At 37.5% G+C, this 14,714-nt stretch overlaps 1 protein-coding gene across 1 annotated transcript in view; it reads left to right on the top strand.

Annotated features, from left to right (window-relative positions):
• Window positions 1-8,568, top strand: part of LOC121313321 (teashirt homolog 1-like) — a 36,650-nt gene extending 28,082 nt beyond the window's left edge. Inside the window, exon 3 of the mRNA XM_041245723.1 lies at window positions 5,072-8,568. Within this exon, the coding sequence (XP_041101657.1) occupies window positions 5,072-8,205 (3,134 nt within the window). The 3' untranslated portion in view covers window positions 8,206-8,568. The remainder of the gene's footprint in view (window positions 1-5,071) is intronic.
• Window positions 8,569-14,714: the final 6,146 nt, after the last annotated feature.

Below are 14,714 nucleotides of genomic sequence, written 5' to 3' on the forward strand. Positions count from 1 at the left end.
GATCTGTGAGTTCAGTCTTATTACATTTGTGTAAGATGTTTAATCTGCGGAAATCTTTAAGAATCTTTCCCTCAAGAAACATGGAAACTTTCCAGTATGCTATTATCACGTACTTATTCTTGTACATTATTATATTTTTAGGTAAGGTTTTTGTAGAACGGAAATATGTTTTTTTTTTTTTTTTTTTTTTTTTTTTTCACTTAATATGAAACATCCATGTATTTTGTTTTGAAGTTGTTTTTTGGGGGGGTTTTTGTAATGAAAAGGTTATTGTATTTCCCTAAACCTTCAGAAGCTTCTCTACATGCGGACAATGATACTGAGGTCTGTCAAGTGCTAGATAAACAAGAAGGCTTGTAATTACTTGCTAGTTGTGGTGTCAGGTTCTCTCCCTCTGAGAAGTACCATCTATTCTGGGTATAATTAAAGTGAGGCATACAAATATTTCTTAAAATGTAATTGCTTGCCGTAAGTGCTATCATGACTTGAGGGAGTGTATTCATTTTAACCGTTGTGTGAGATAAATACAGTTGATGACTTTTTTTTTTAAACAAACTTACTTTAAACACTGTAATTAGTGTTTGCCATGCCTGATGAAAGGAATGGTCTTTTTTTTTTTAAATGCTTGGCCCATGTTTTTTTGATGTTTTTAAAGATAAACATTATATATATAAACCTATATAGAAAACTGAAATCCTTGCTTTTCAAGCGAGCACAACTTGCATAGACTAGAAAACGGTTATGAATATTAACTTAAATACCTGTTCCCTTAAACTTTATATTTGGGATTCACACTAAACCTGAAGATTTTTTTTTTCATTGCGTATGCACACCGAGTAGGCTAAAAAAGCAAAAAAAAAAAAAAAAAAAAAAAAAAAAAAAGATGTGTTCACTATTTTGAATGCCAGTATCACGTCTGTCCTCATATAACAAAGGTCTATTTTCATATAAAGCTTCTGGCTGATTTTTATATTTAAAAAAAAAAAAAAAAAAACATGTCCATACAGCTGCTTACATTTTTCTAGCTTTGCTCAGGCAGTTGTAAATGAACTGCCATACAAATATCAGGTATTATGTCCACTTTGATTATGATATGGCAGGTTTGCATGTTGTCTGAAGTTGACAGCACATCTGTTTCACCAGGATAGACTGATACTGGCATCTAGGACATGCATCTTGTGGTGGAGAAGTAAGATAACTGGAAGCAAAGAAGATGGTGCAGTTTTTCTTTGGTTCATATCTGTTTTAACTCTTTCACTCCAAAGAAGTTGCCACACATTTACAAAATCTTGCTTTTTAAATATCATCATTTGCTTATGGTTGTAAAACAGTAGAGGTTCTGCCAGAGACTGATAATTTTAGACCTAAAGCTCCTTTGTACATGTCCATATAGATGGGAGTGTCGATAGTTGACCATTTAATAACTCATGGCAACTATTAATGGTCTTTGTAAACATATGGGCAACTGTATATGAGAACTAAATCTATCATTATCCCAACATTTACACGTGAGGAAAGGCTGTAGCAAGGATTTGAGTTTGTTGGTTTCCGTAATCTTAGTTTTCCTTTTCCATATCCCAGCCTATTACTAAACTCTCCTAGGACCGTGGCAACATAACATGTCATTTCCACTTAGATTTCAGTGCAACTAAACCATCACCTGCTGTGAGAACTTTCTCTGCCATCATCAACACCACTCTTGTCAGGAAAACATTTCTCTCCACAGTACATAGCAGCACTCTTGTAGCACATAGAAGTCTACAGGCCTGCGATAAAACATACATAAAAGCAGTGTTTTAAACATACAGGTACACAGGCTTACCTATACTACTTCAACATTCAGTTATTTTTTGTGATAATTCAAATTACTAATGCAAAAACAGTAGGACATAAGCTATAGCTACAGGGCGCTTGGTCTGTTCCAATCAACAGGGACTGCTGCTGCACCTTAACTTCTGAGCTCTGTGGAGGCACAGATCATGTTCAACACTTTAGCTTTCATATTCATCATTAATGTTATTTTATTTTTATTTAGCGATTTAATGCTTTCTAATGCTCAAAATCATCATGCTGGCTTGTAATAAAAAGCACAGTGAGGTTAAAGAAAGATGTTTGAATGGGCTTGTGTGTGGTATATATGTCAAGATCAAATAAAACAACCATATTGCAATGAAAAATAAATAAGATACCCTGCCGGATACAGATTTCAGTGTCACATCCTGTGCACATTTGTGCATTTAAAGACCCACTGATAGATTTTTTTATTTACTACACTGAAGTTCACAAAAGGAATGTTCTTAATTCTGTGGCTCTGATTTGGATGGCATACATAGTGTAATACATTAGCGCAGCTTTGTCCAACTTGCTGTAACAATAAAGCACTTCCTCTAACTTTTAGAATGAAGATTCTCAAGTTGTCTGGCAGAGTCCTATGCTTATCTTTCTCTTGATCCAAGCATCTTCTCTGTTCCTGCAGTGGACTTTCATTTCATATTATATATATATATATATATATATATATAATATATATATATATATATATTATATATATATATATTAGGCCCGCTCTGATGTGTGTGTGTGTATGTAAGCAAGCAATAAGGTATGACAGGGTGTGGGATATGCATGTGACTTATAACACACCCGGGGCGTGTGGATATTAGAGTATATCCCACACCTTGTCGTGCCTTATTGCGCTTATAAAATGGGTCCACTAACTAAATAAAAAATAAATGTTTTAATTAACAAAAAGGTAATTTTTATTAAATATCCTTCCGCCTATGACCTAAAAAATAGTCCTATTATTATTATTATTGTTGTTGTTGTTATTAATAGTAATAATAATAATAAACATTAAACTAATTAAAAACAAGAAGCACTATTTTATAGATATTAAATTGAACACTGCCATTGAAATTGCAGCTTTGAAGATTTACGGCCCTTTTTTTTAGATACTGAACTGTAGGTGGAGCTGCAGCAAGCGATTTCGAGCAGCATGGTATTTGATTCATTGTTGTCCTTGCAGTTGTCTGAGGAAGTGCAGCAGGGACTCACGCAGACCTTTGCCTCGCCTGGCCCTGTTTAGCTGCACATCAAAACAAACCTTTCTCACAAGACCTGCGGCAGTGTCAGGTGACAGTGTTGGGGTGGATTATTTTTATTTTATTTTTTTTAATCGTCCTTTGTGATCCAGGAGTAGTGACAGGAGATATATGTGCCAGATTTGCGGTGCAGTTTCACAGTGGCATCAAAGATGTTGTTTGCATCTTTTGAAAGACAGAGGCATAAAAGGACACCCGATTCCCAGGCAGTGGACTCCTGTGCATTTTTTTTTCTTTTCTTTTTGTCGAGAAGCTGTGCTTCGGTAAGTTTGATGCCTAGCAGTATTACTTTTTTTCACCACTTTGAATACGTTTTGGTGTCTGAGTCACTCATCCAAAATCTCATCTAGAGTTTGGTTCCCCAAAATATCAATGATATACCTCGTCAGTCATCTTTATTGCAAATTTAAATATGTCAACCGTTTTTTTTTTGTTTTTTTTTTGTCAAAATTATATATTAAATGTGGTTAGTTATGTTCATTAATATAAATTTAAATATGGCTACAGTTTTTTGTTTTTTTTTTCAAAATGCTAGTGGTGTATGGATATCTAAAAGTGATTCGCCCTTTTTGAAAAAAGTTTCAACCCATGGGAATATGCTGTAATATTCACACCCCCATGTGACCTGTTTTGACCAATCAGGATAGAGTATTTAATATATATATATATATATATATATATATATATATATATATATATATATATATATATATATATAGGTTACATAATCATACTAAGAATATGAGTTAGGTTTTATATTTGAAATTCTACAGCCACAGTCATTCATCACATTTCCCTAGGGAAACTGTAGTGAATAAAAAAAAAAACAACTTTGCCTGTATTTTCTGTAATTGTTCAGCATTTCTCACAGAAACAGTTTTGGCTACAAGAATACATTGACCTTGTGAAACGCCATATGTTGTTTATGTTACAGACAATTTGGACATTTCGCACTTGCTCTGGTATCGGTTCAGATTACAGTGCATATGAGTGAGAACAAATGATTTCTGATTGCATGGCCAGACAATTGGCTTTCAATTGTGAATATTCTTTGAAGTTACCCATCAATGTTAACAAGAACTACCCCAGTATGAGGCAATCTGAACATGCAAGCCCTAATTATAATAGATACGTCGTTAAATTGCCACTCTTGTGTTGTCTGCATTTATTACTTCGTTATAATGTGAGCAACATGCAGAAGGCTTTTAGTCTGAAGGAAGTTTTATGTTTTTAATCTTAGGCTTATAATGTTTTATTATGTAAAATATAAATTGTGGGAGCAATATGATTTAAACTGGCCAAATGAATGATGAATTATTAGAAGTCTGTCTAATCGGAAGAATGAAAATTGTGCTAGCTGACTAAGAAGCCTCACTTAATATAAATATTATATGGCAGTTGTCTAATTTAATAGATGTAATCATTTTAAACAGTACTATGTTAATTGAATGTATTGTATTCACACAATGAAAACATATCATATCAAGAGGCATAAGTGTTCAGGTATTTGCTTTGAAGCATTCAAATTCCCAAAAGATTGTGTTAAAGATGCATCATTATTATTGATTGTGTCTAAACTGAATTGGCATGGGGTGGAGGGAGGCCTGTGCCAAGTTGCCCACTACTCTGCCCTCTAAAATAGAATGCAGATTAGAACTTATTGTGCATATATGTATTGGAGGGGTCAATTAAACAGTCATCCCCAGTTTTTTTTTTTTCTTCTGTTCCATTTTTCATTGTATATTTAAGCAGCGATTAGTAGCATCACCTACAGGGACAGTCCCCTGCCAGGACTTCTAATCTCATACAAAAATTGTAGGGGTTAGCACACTGAAGCAGAGCACACACACATACATGTGGGTTTAACACAAATCCCCCAGGCAAGCACATGTATATCTTTAATTTTACACTGAAGAATGCATAACTCTCTTTCTGCTCTCATCTCACCAATATATTTTATATTTTTTCAGCATATGTGCCTGAGGAGGAGCTGAAAGCAGCAGAAATTGATGAGGATGATGGACTGTCTTTAGACGCCCAGGACAATGAATACATATGTAACGAGGAAGAAGAAAGCAAGGATGCTCCAAGCTATCAAAACTCCCCTCTCAGCACCGTGACCAATCAGGATGCAGGGTACGGGTCTCCCCTTAGTGACACCAGTGATAGACTGGCAGACTTTAAGAGCACTTCCTCAAAAGATGGCCATGACAAGGAGGAGGCCTCCAGCATGGACAATGGTCTCACCATCCAAGACAGCTTAGCTCAAATGAAAGCTGTGTATGCAAACTTGATCTCTGATTCCTCTTGGTCCAGTATTACTGTGGATATAATGAAAGCCAAGCCGGTGAGTGCCAGCACCAGCAGTAATGGTAGCAGCCACAATGGAAGCAACAACACAAGCAATGGGGGAGGGTTAACCTATGACTGGCATCAAGCTGCTTTAGCCAAAACCTTGCAGCACACTCCTTATAGTTTACTTCCTGAGCCAAGCTTATTCAGTACAGTGCAGCTTTACAGGCAGAACAGTAAACTGTATGGATCAGTGTTCACTGGCGCTAGTAAATTTCGATGCAAGGACTGCAGTGCAGCCTATGACACACTTGTGGGGCTGACGGTACACATGAACGATACTGGCCACTACCGGGATGACAACAAAGACAAGGAAGCTGACAACCGTAAGAAGTGGTCGAAACCGAGAAAGCGGTCCTTGATGGAGATGGAAGGGAAGGAGGATGCACAAAAAGTGCTAAAGTGCATGTACTGCGGGCACTCCTTTGAGTCTTTGCAAGACCTGAGTGTCCACATGATCAAAACAAAGCATTACCAGAAAGTGCCTCTTAAAGAACCAGTGCCAGCTCTCACCAAACTGGTTCCTTCTACCAAAAAACGAGCACTTCAGGACTTTGTCTCCCCCTGCTCTCCAGAGTCTGTAAGTAGCACACCAGGTGTCCCAATGGGCGAGCCCACAAAAGATCAGAAAACTGCAAACCCGTACGTAACTCCCAACAACCGCTACGGCTATCAGAATGGTGCCAGTTACACCTGGCAGTTTGAGGCCAGGAAAGCCCAGATATTGAAATGCATGGAGTGTGGAAGCTCTCATGATACTCTACAGCAACTTACAGCTCACATGATGGTCACCGGCCATTTCATCAAGGTGACCAACTCTGCTTCTAAGAAGGGGAAACAGCTGGTCTTTGACCCAGTGGTAGAAGAAAAGATTCAGTCTATTCCTTTGCCACCCACTACTACACGGCTGCCATTGCCAAATATCAAATCACAGCCAGATTCTCCAGCTCATTCATCAAACTCTGAGGAAAAGAGAGAACCAGACGATGAGCCATTGGAAGCCCAGGAACCAGAGAAGAAAATCAAAGAGGAGAAAGAGGACCCTGATGAGAAGTTTGAGTCCAACACACCCTATGAGTATCTCCGTGAAGAGGACCTGGAAGAGACCCCAAAAGGTGGAATGGATATCCTGAAATCCCTGGAGAACACAGTCTCAAGTGCAATCAGTAAGGCCCAAACTGGAGCCCCAACATGGGGAGGGTATCCTAGCATTCATGCAGCATACCAGCTCCAAGGTTCAGTGAAGTCTGTCCAGTCCACAGTGCAGAGCATCCAAGTGCAGCCCTCTTTCACTAATAACATGAAAACATTGTCCTCGGAACACACTGCACTGATCCATTCCCCTGGTAATATGTCCCCGCCCCTCCACAAGAGCAATGTCTCTGCCATGGAGGAGCTAGTTGAGAAGGTGACAGGGAAAATAACTGTGAAGAAAGAAGAAAAGGCTGTGGAAAAATGCAAACTGCTCCAGATCAAACCCTTGTCTCTGACCTCTAAAGAGAACAAGGACTTGCCCAAGCCTGACGACCTCAACAGAAAGCCAGCGAAAAAGAACAACATTGCAGAGGCAGAGCTCCCAAATCCACATAAAGAGGGCCAGCTGGATAATCACATCAAAAATGGCACAGAGGCCCTGAAGTCACCAGTCAGTAATGGTTGTAACAGTTTGGGAATCATTACAGACCATTCACCGGAACAGCCTTTTGTGAATCCCCTAAGCGCATTGCAGTCTATTATGAACACTCATTTAGGTAAAGCAGCAAAGCCAATAAGCCCAACCTTGGATCCCTTGGCTATGTTGTACAAAATTAGCAACAGCGTTTTAGAGAAGCCCATCTATCCCACAACTCAGGTCAAGCAAGCCGATCCCATCAACAGGTACTACTATGAAAGTAATGACCAGCCGATCGACTTGACAAAATCCAAGAACAACAACAGTAACAATACCAACAGTAGCAGTAGGCCCATTATTTCCAGCCTGACAGAATCAATTTCATCCCCTCTGAGGGAGAATGCACTGATGGACATTTCAGACATGGTGAAAAACCTCACCGGGCGCTTAACGCCAAAGTCGTCCACACCGTCATCTGTGTCGGAAAAGTCTGACGCTGATGGGAGCACCTTTGAGGATGCTTTAGAGGAGCTTTCCCCCGTCCAAAAACGGAAGGGCCGGCAGTCGAACTGGAACCCACAGCATCTCCTCATTCTTCAGGCCCAGTTCGCATCTAGCCTGAGGGAGACCCCAGAGGGCAAATACGTAATGACAGACCTGGGCCCACAGGAGCGGGTCCACATCTGCAAGTTTACTGGTCTCTCCATGACCACCATCAGCCATTGGTTGGCCAACGTAAAGTATCAATTGAGGAGGACAGGTGGAACCAAATTCATAAAGAATATAGACTCAGGTCACCCAGTATTCCTCTGCAACGATTGTGCCTCTCAGTTCAGGACTCCTTCCACCTACATTAACCACTTAGAGTCTCACCTAGGCTTCAGCTTGAAGGACCTCTCCAAGCTGTCTTTGGACCATGTCCGGGAGCAGCAGACTGTTTCAAAGGTCATAACTGAAAAGACACTTGGCTCACATGGGTTCTCTGAAGAGGACTCAGGCTCTTTATTCCAGTGTAAGCTGTGCAACCGGACTTTCGCCAGTAAGCATGCAGTCAAACTGCACCTCAGCAAAACACATGGCAAGTCACCCGAGGACCATCTGGTGTATGTAAATGAACTGGATAAATTTGAAAAAAAGTAGAGTCCAGGTGAGCAGCTGTGAAACTAACCATAAAATCATTGCACTAAATTTAATCACAGTACTGCACAGGCCTGAACTGAGCCTTCAAAACAAGTCTTACTTATGTTGTAGAACTGCCTAACTGGACCATGTTTTTTTTTTTTTTTTTTTTTTTTTTTTTTCCTTTTACACTTATTTTGTAATGTATTTATATGCTATTTGTCTGAGCTGTGCATGTCTTTTTGTGAATTGAGTTTTCTTTCTATTCTTGTTATACAACTGCTGTTTCTATGTAGACTTCAGTGGTGACCATGAAATTAAAGCTATGTAAATTCATAATTTAATATGAAGAAATTAAAAAAAAAAAAAAAAAAAAAAAAAAAACTAATTAAAACAAATAAAAAGTTAGGTGAGCCTTTGAAGACCTGAAGTAGAATTGCTCTGCACCTTACTGAAGTGTAAAAGTTTATTTTATATAGAATACCAGTATTTTTATGTTCTGTGCAAATTCACATTGATTAATAATTAACACTTAATTTTTACTTGTTCAATGGAGTTCTAGGCAAATTGCAATGTTTAAAAAAGGGTCGCCAGTTCTGAAGGGATTTTGCAAGTCACCGTTGTACATAAGTTTACGTAAAAGAAAATATCATGAAACAAAGAAACAGGAAACTGAATAAATACATTTTCAGCTTTGGGCAAAAAATGTAAGTAGTAGTATGCAAGTTTTTTTTTTTGTTTGTTTTTAAATGTAAAAATGCCATTTCTTTTCACTGTAGTCATAGTTTATAGTAATTTACAAATATAAGCTTTGGTACAAGTTTATCTTTCTGTAGTGTGCGGCTTCAATAATTTCAACCCGTCATGCAAAACAGTTAATTACATGTAAATGATCAAGCAACCATGTGAAAAAAAAAAAAAACTACATTAGACATATCTTGCCATTTGTCAATTGTTCAACTTTGTTTGTACTTTAAGGCTGTATGCATTCTTTAACTTTTATAATATCATTTTATATAAAAACAACTAAAACTAATTCTGTGTATATACTGTAGAGCCACAAATTTTTTTTAATAAAATGTAGTTCCTGCAGCTTGGTTTACAAGAGATAATTTTAACTGTACGTGCGTCAGTTTGGATGCATGTGCTTATGTGAAAAAAGCAAGCAATGCACAATGAATTATACATTTCAATGTTTTATCATGAATTATGTAAAAAAAACAATAAAAAACACCCACAAATAAACCCAATGTTTTGTTTTGTTTTCCTCAATTGTAAAATAAACGCCAAAGCAGTTCTTAGTTAAGTTTTCTTTATTGATTTATTTATATTTAATTATTCATATGAGAGTATGAAAGAATTTAATACAGTATACAATATATAAGCTTACTTGAAGACTAATTTCTGTTAATACTGCATAATAAAGGGACTACATAACAAAAGAGCCACAAAGCCACATTTATCAAATATGTCCTTGCCACAGCTCTCGACCACCCCTTCATTTATTACATTAGTATTAACCTTCATTTATTACATTAGAATAACCTTCATTTGTCAAAGCCCCTTTCCCAGTTTTGCCCAAAATATAATTTGTTGTCCAAGGGGTTTGACAGCAATGGTCTATGCTGGTTGAAGAAGAAAAACTCTTCCAAAGAGAACTGAAGCTAATGCAGGTGGACAAAATATGAGCAATAAGATTCCTGGACCAAGGATCATAAAGCATCCTGTACCTGTGACCAATATATTTTATTGCATTAAGTCATTGAGTGAGTTACCATTCTATATGTCAAAATAGACAATTATCAAAGGGAAATACAATGTATTTTCAGTCATAGCATCCTTCCAAATGTTTATTCCCTGCACTGCAGAATTACAATGTAATCAGCATGTAGAACTCTTATGTGTGTAGTGGCTGGCGGTGTGGTGCTGGAGGAACAACATAACCTTCTAATCCCGAATATCAATTTAGTCTCTATGCTAAAGCTTTGACAATCAAACTAAATCAACTGGTTTAGGAAAATATAAATTCATGCATTCATAAACAGAGCAACAAACCACTACTACAAAGCTGTAACCCATGATTCATAATTATTACAATGTTCGCTTTAGCAAATGGTACCACAGTTGAAATAGAAGGCAAAATTATCAGATTTCTCCCTGTTCATTTAATATAAAATTTATGTCACAACAGTTTGGGACTGACAAACTGCTGATTTAGGATAGATATCCAAACTTTTTTTTTTATTTGTGAATCTCTTTGGAAACACGTATTTGCTTTATATTTGGAATAATCCAAAATAGTCTACATTGTAAATGTTTATGTTGCAGTTTACTTCCCATCTCAGCATAATTATGTGCCATTTAAAATGTTTACAACTTCAAAAATATTAAACTCTATGTTGTAAAACTATAATAACTAACAATATTACTTTTTATTAAAGCCAATATAAAAACACTCCAAAGGGACTTGGTATAACTTTCTGTTACTTTGCACTTTCTGTAGACTTTTTGTGTTGTCTTCCTTTGTTTTTCTTTTTCAAATAAAAAATGTATCCACCTAAAAAATAAACAAAAACAGACAAAGTAGAAGTATTGTGATTATTATTTGTTTTTACTGGAGCATTTATGCTTGAAAAATATGCAGAAAGATTGTGCTTCACTGATTAGTATTCAATTATATGATGATTTGAAAACTGCAAAGTTCATAAGCAGTGCTCTCTTCTCTATAGGAGAACTGCCAGATGCCTGCTTCACCCACCCTAATATCAGAGTGGAAATCGAAATCACAATGCACACATTTTGAAACTGTACTACACTAACCTTTGAGCTGCTAAACACAAATGGCATATTTATGTACAGGGATTTAGATATAAAATATGATGCTGTTAAAAAAAAAAAAAAATCAAGATCATTTTTTCTTTCACTTTAAAACAAAAAAATCTAATTAGTCATCCTGCACCCTATGGTCCTTAGAAGTACCCCCAGGGGTACGTGTACCCCAGGTTGAAAAACCCTGCCCTGCAACCAAGGTTGCCAACTGTCTGTAAAGTTTATGGACAGTCAGTAAAAAATAAAATGAACACTGTTTGTAAACTCATAAATAACAAAAAATGTCTGTTATTTTGGATTGAAATAAAGGATGGTATGTTTGTATTGCTTTGCAGCTTTCCCAATCATCTTGAATGACATATACCTACACCTTATGTGATGGCAGTGAAAAGTATATACAAATTGTACAATACTGTACAGGAATGAATACATTCTTCAACCAAGTAGCCAAACCACAGCAAGCTTGGGAGACATTGTCCAGCTTGCAATTCTTTTCCCACAGATTGTTCTTGGAAATGTGCTGGATAGCCTAGAATGGAATGTATGCAGTACCAAGTGACTGACTTGACAGATCTTAGACAGGATCTGGTGGCTGATGATTGCTGGCACAAAATTGCACACTTGTCTAAATCTCGCAGAGCGCCACACTTTCCAACACTTGTCAAGTTTGCCGTTAACATGTTGGCTTTGCCACACAGTACTGAACATTGTAAAAACAGACATTCAGCATCGAATTCTGACTATCAAGCTTCAGACCAACAAAGCAAATTATCCAGTCTTCAAGTGTGTCCCGATATGACAATTAGAACTAAATAAACCTAAAGAAATGCAAGTATATAAAAATGGCATAACAGTCTTCGTGTTGTGATGGTGTCCTTGCTATGATTTACAATAGTCACTACTGGCACAATTTATTATTCATATTGAATCCCAACCCAGCACTCTACCAATGAATAAGCGAGAAGGAGAAGTTCTTGACATTTGAAATAAATATAAATCTGAGAGATAATAAAAAGTGTAACTACTGTTTGTAAAGTCTCATATGCTCAGCTTGTGACTTATTATCTGGCCAGTCTTATGTAAAAAATACAACACATGAAGGGTTTCCCTTGAGATCTCTGCAAATCCTCCTGCATCAAAGCATCCAATGTTGAGAATTTGGCTCGGGTTGGGAATCTAGATTTGAAAGATTTGGTACATTCAGTGTCTCCTTTATGAAAAAGGAAAAACATTTCATTTTTGTATGAAGTGTACACTGCACTGTGGAACCACATTGCCCCTGCTGCTGTCTGACATTGAGAAACCCAGGCTTCCCTTAGCTATATATGCCTTGCAAAAGTATTCAGACCCCTGACCAATTCTCTCATATTACCGAATTACAAATAGTACATTGAAATTTCATTCTGTTTGATATTTTATTTTTAAACACTGAAACTCAGAATCAATTATTGTAAGGTGACATTTGTTTTATGTTGGGAAATATATTTAAGAAAAATAAAAAACTGAAATATCTTGCTTGCATAAGTATTCAACCCCTGTGCTATGGAAGCTCCCAGTTTGCAACAATGAAAGAAATTGCCCTAACGAGGACACAATTACCTTACCATTGGCCTCCACCTGTGAACCATTAAAGTTGCTGTCACATTTTCTGGATATAAACTCCACTGTTGAAGGATCATTGGTAAGGCTGTGAATCTGAAGGAAAATGAAGACCAAAGAGCATTCTACAGAAGTTAGAGATAAAGTAATACAAATGCATAGATTAGGGAAAGGGTACAAAATAATATCCAAGTGTTTGGATATCCCAGTGAGCACAGTTGGATCAATAATCAGGAAGTGGAAGCTGCATCACACCACCCAGGCACTGCCAAGAAAAGGCTGTGCCTCAAAACTCAGCGCTCAAACAAGAAGGAGACTTGTGAGAGAAGCCACACAGAGGCCAACAATCACCTTGAAGGAGTTACAGAGTTCAGTGGCTGGGAGTGGAGTAATGGTGCACCAGTCAACCATATCAAGAGCTCTGCATAACACTGGCCTGTATGGGAGAGTGGCAAGAAAGAAGCCATTACTCAAAAAGTACCATCTGAAAGCATGTCTGGAGTTTGCCAGAACGCATGAGAGTGACCCAGCTGCAATGTGGGAAAAGGTTTTGTGGTCAGATGATTCCAAGATAGAGCTTTTTGACCAAAACTTAAAGCACTATGTGTGGCGCAAACCTAACACTGCCCATGCCTCAAGACACACCATCCCTGCAGTGAAGTATGGTGGTGGCAGCATCATGCTGTGGGGATGCTTCTCATCAGCAGGGACTGGGCATCTTGTTGCAATTGAAGGAAGAATGGATGGAGCAAAATTTAAGAAAATACTGCAAGAGAATCTGCTTCAATCCGCTAAAAAACTGAAGTTTGGGAGGAAATTCACCTTTCAGCAGGACAACGATCCCAAGCACAAGGCCAAAGCAGCATTAGAGTGGCTCAAGAACAAAAAGGTGAATGTCCTACAGTGACCCAGTCAAAGTCCTGATCTCAATCCCATTGAGAATCTGTGGCACTATTTGAAAATTGCGGTCCACAAGCGTCGTCCAACCAACATAAACAACCTGGAGCAAATCTGCCAAGAAGATTGGGCCAAAATTACTCCGACACTGTGTGCAAAGCTGGTACATACTTACCCCAAAAGACTTAAAGCTGTTATTGCATGAAAGGTGGCTCTACCAAATATTAATGTGTGGGGGTTGAATACTTATGCAAGCAAGATATTTCAGTTTTTTATTTTTCTTAAAAATATTTCCCAACATAAAACCAATGTCACCTTACAATAATTGATTTTGAGTTTAAGTGTTTTTAAAAAAAATATCAAACAGAATTAAATTTCAATGTACCATTTGTAATTCAGTAATATGAGAGAATTGGTCAGGTGTCTGAATACTTCTTCCTTTTAAGCAGCACTGACTTCTCCAGACCTCTACCGTGCACCAATACGATCCAGGGGATATATTCTTAAAGCAAAAAGTGCAAGTAAGCACTTATATATTTTGCTTTAAGAATATATCCCCTGGATTGTATTGGTGCACAGTAGAGGTCTGGAGAAGTCAGTGCTGCTTAAAGGGAAGAAAAGGAGTGTGATCATATAGATTCGAACACCTTGTTATCATTCCTGGCTGTCTGCTGTGTCCACGGTCTGGGCAGATGCAAGTTTCTCTTCCTGTCACTCTTGTCTACTCTCCTAAATCCAAGGAAATACCCTTTTAAGGATGTTGGCTGGAAAGACATTACAGCCATAGGTTCTCCTTCCAGTTATTTAACACATAATGCTCAGGAAGTGTACAACACAAGCAATAAAAAATAAACTACAGTTGAAGCACAGCTGTACTCATGTAGTTACATTTTACTGTTATAATCCTAACTTGAAAGCATCTCAACACATAACAAATAGATCCCGCCGCCAGAATTAGAAGAGTGTGGAACTGATCCAACAATGTTATTAAATACCAAAGCAGTACATCATGAAGGGGAAGATACTAGTTGACTCCCCATAATTATGTCTGCATCTACTTTAGTCATCAGAATTGTGTCTGCTCCTTAATACCTTCTACATATTGTTTGTTACAAGTCTGATGGCTGTTTATTTTCCCAATGGATCAGTTCAACTCCTAAGGGTTAATCCAGAAAGGTTTCTGGGGTGAATAAACTTAATCTGGA

Source organism: Polyodon spathula, chromosome 3, assembly GCF_017654505.1.
Source record: "Polyodon spathula isolate WHYD16114869_AA chromosome 3, ASM1765450v1, whole genome shotgun sequence".
Lineage (NCBI taxonomy): Eukaryota > Metazoa > Chordata > Actinopteri > Acipenseriformes > Polyodontidae > Polyodon > Polyodon spathula.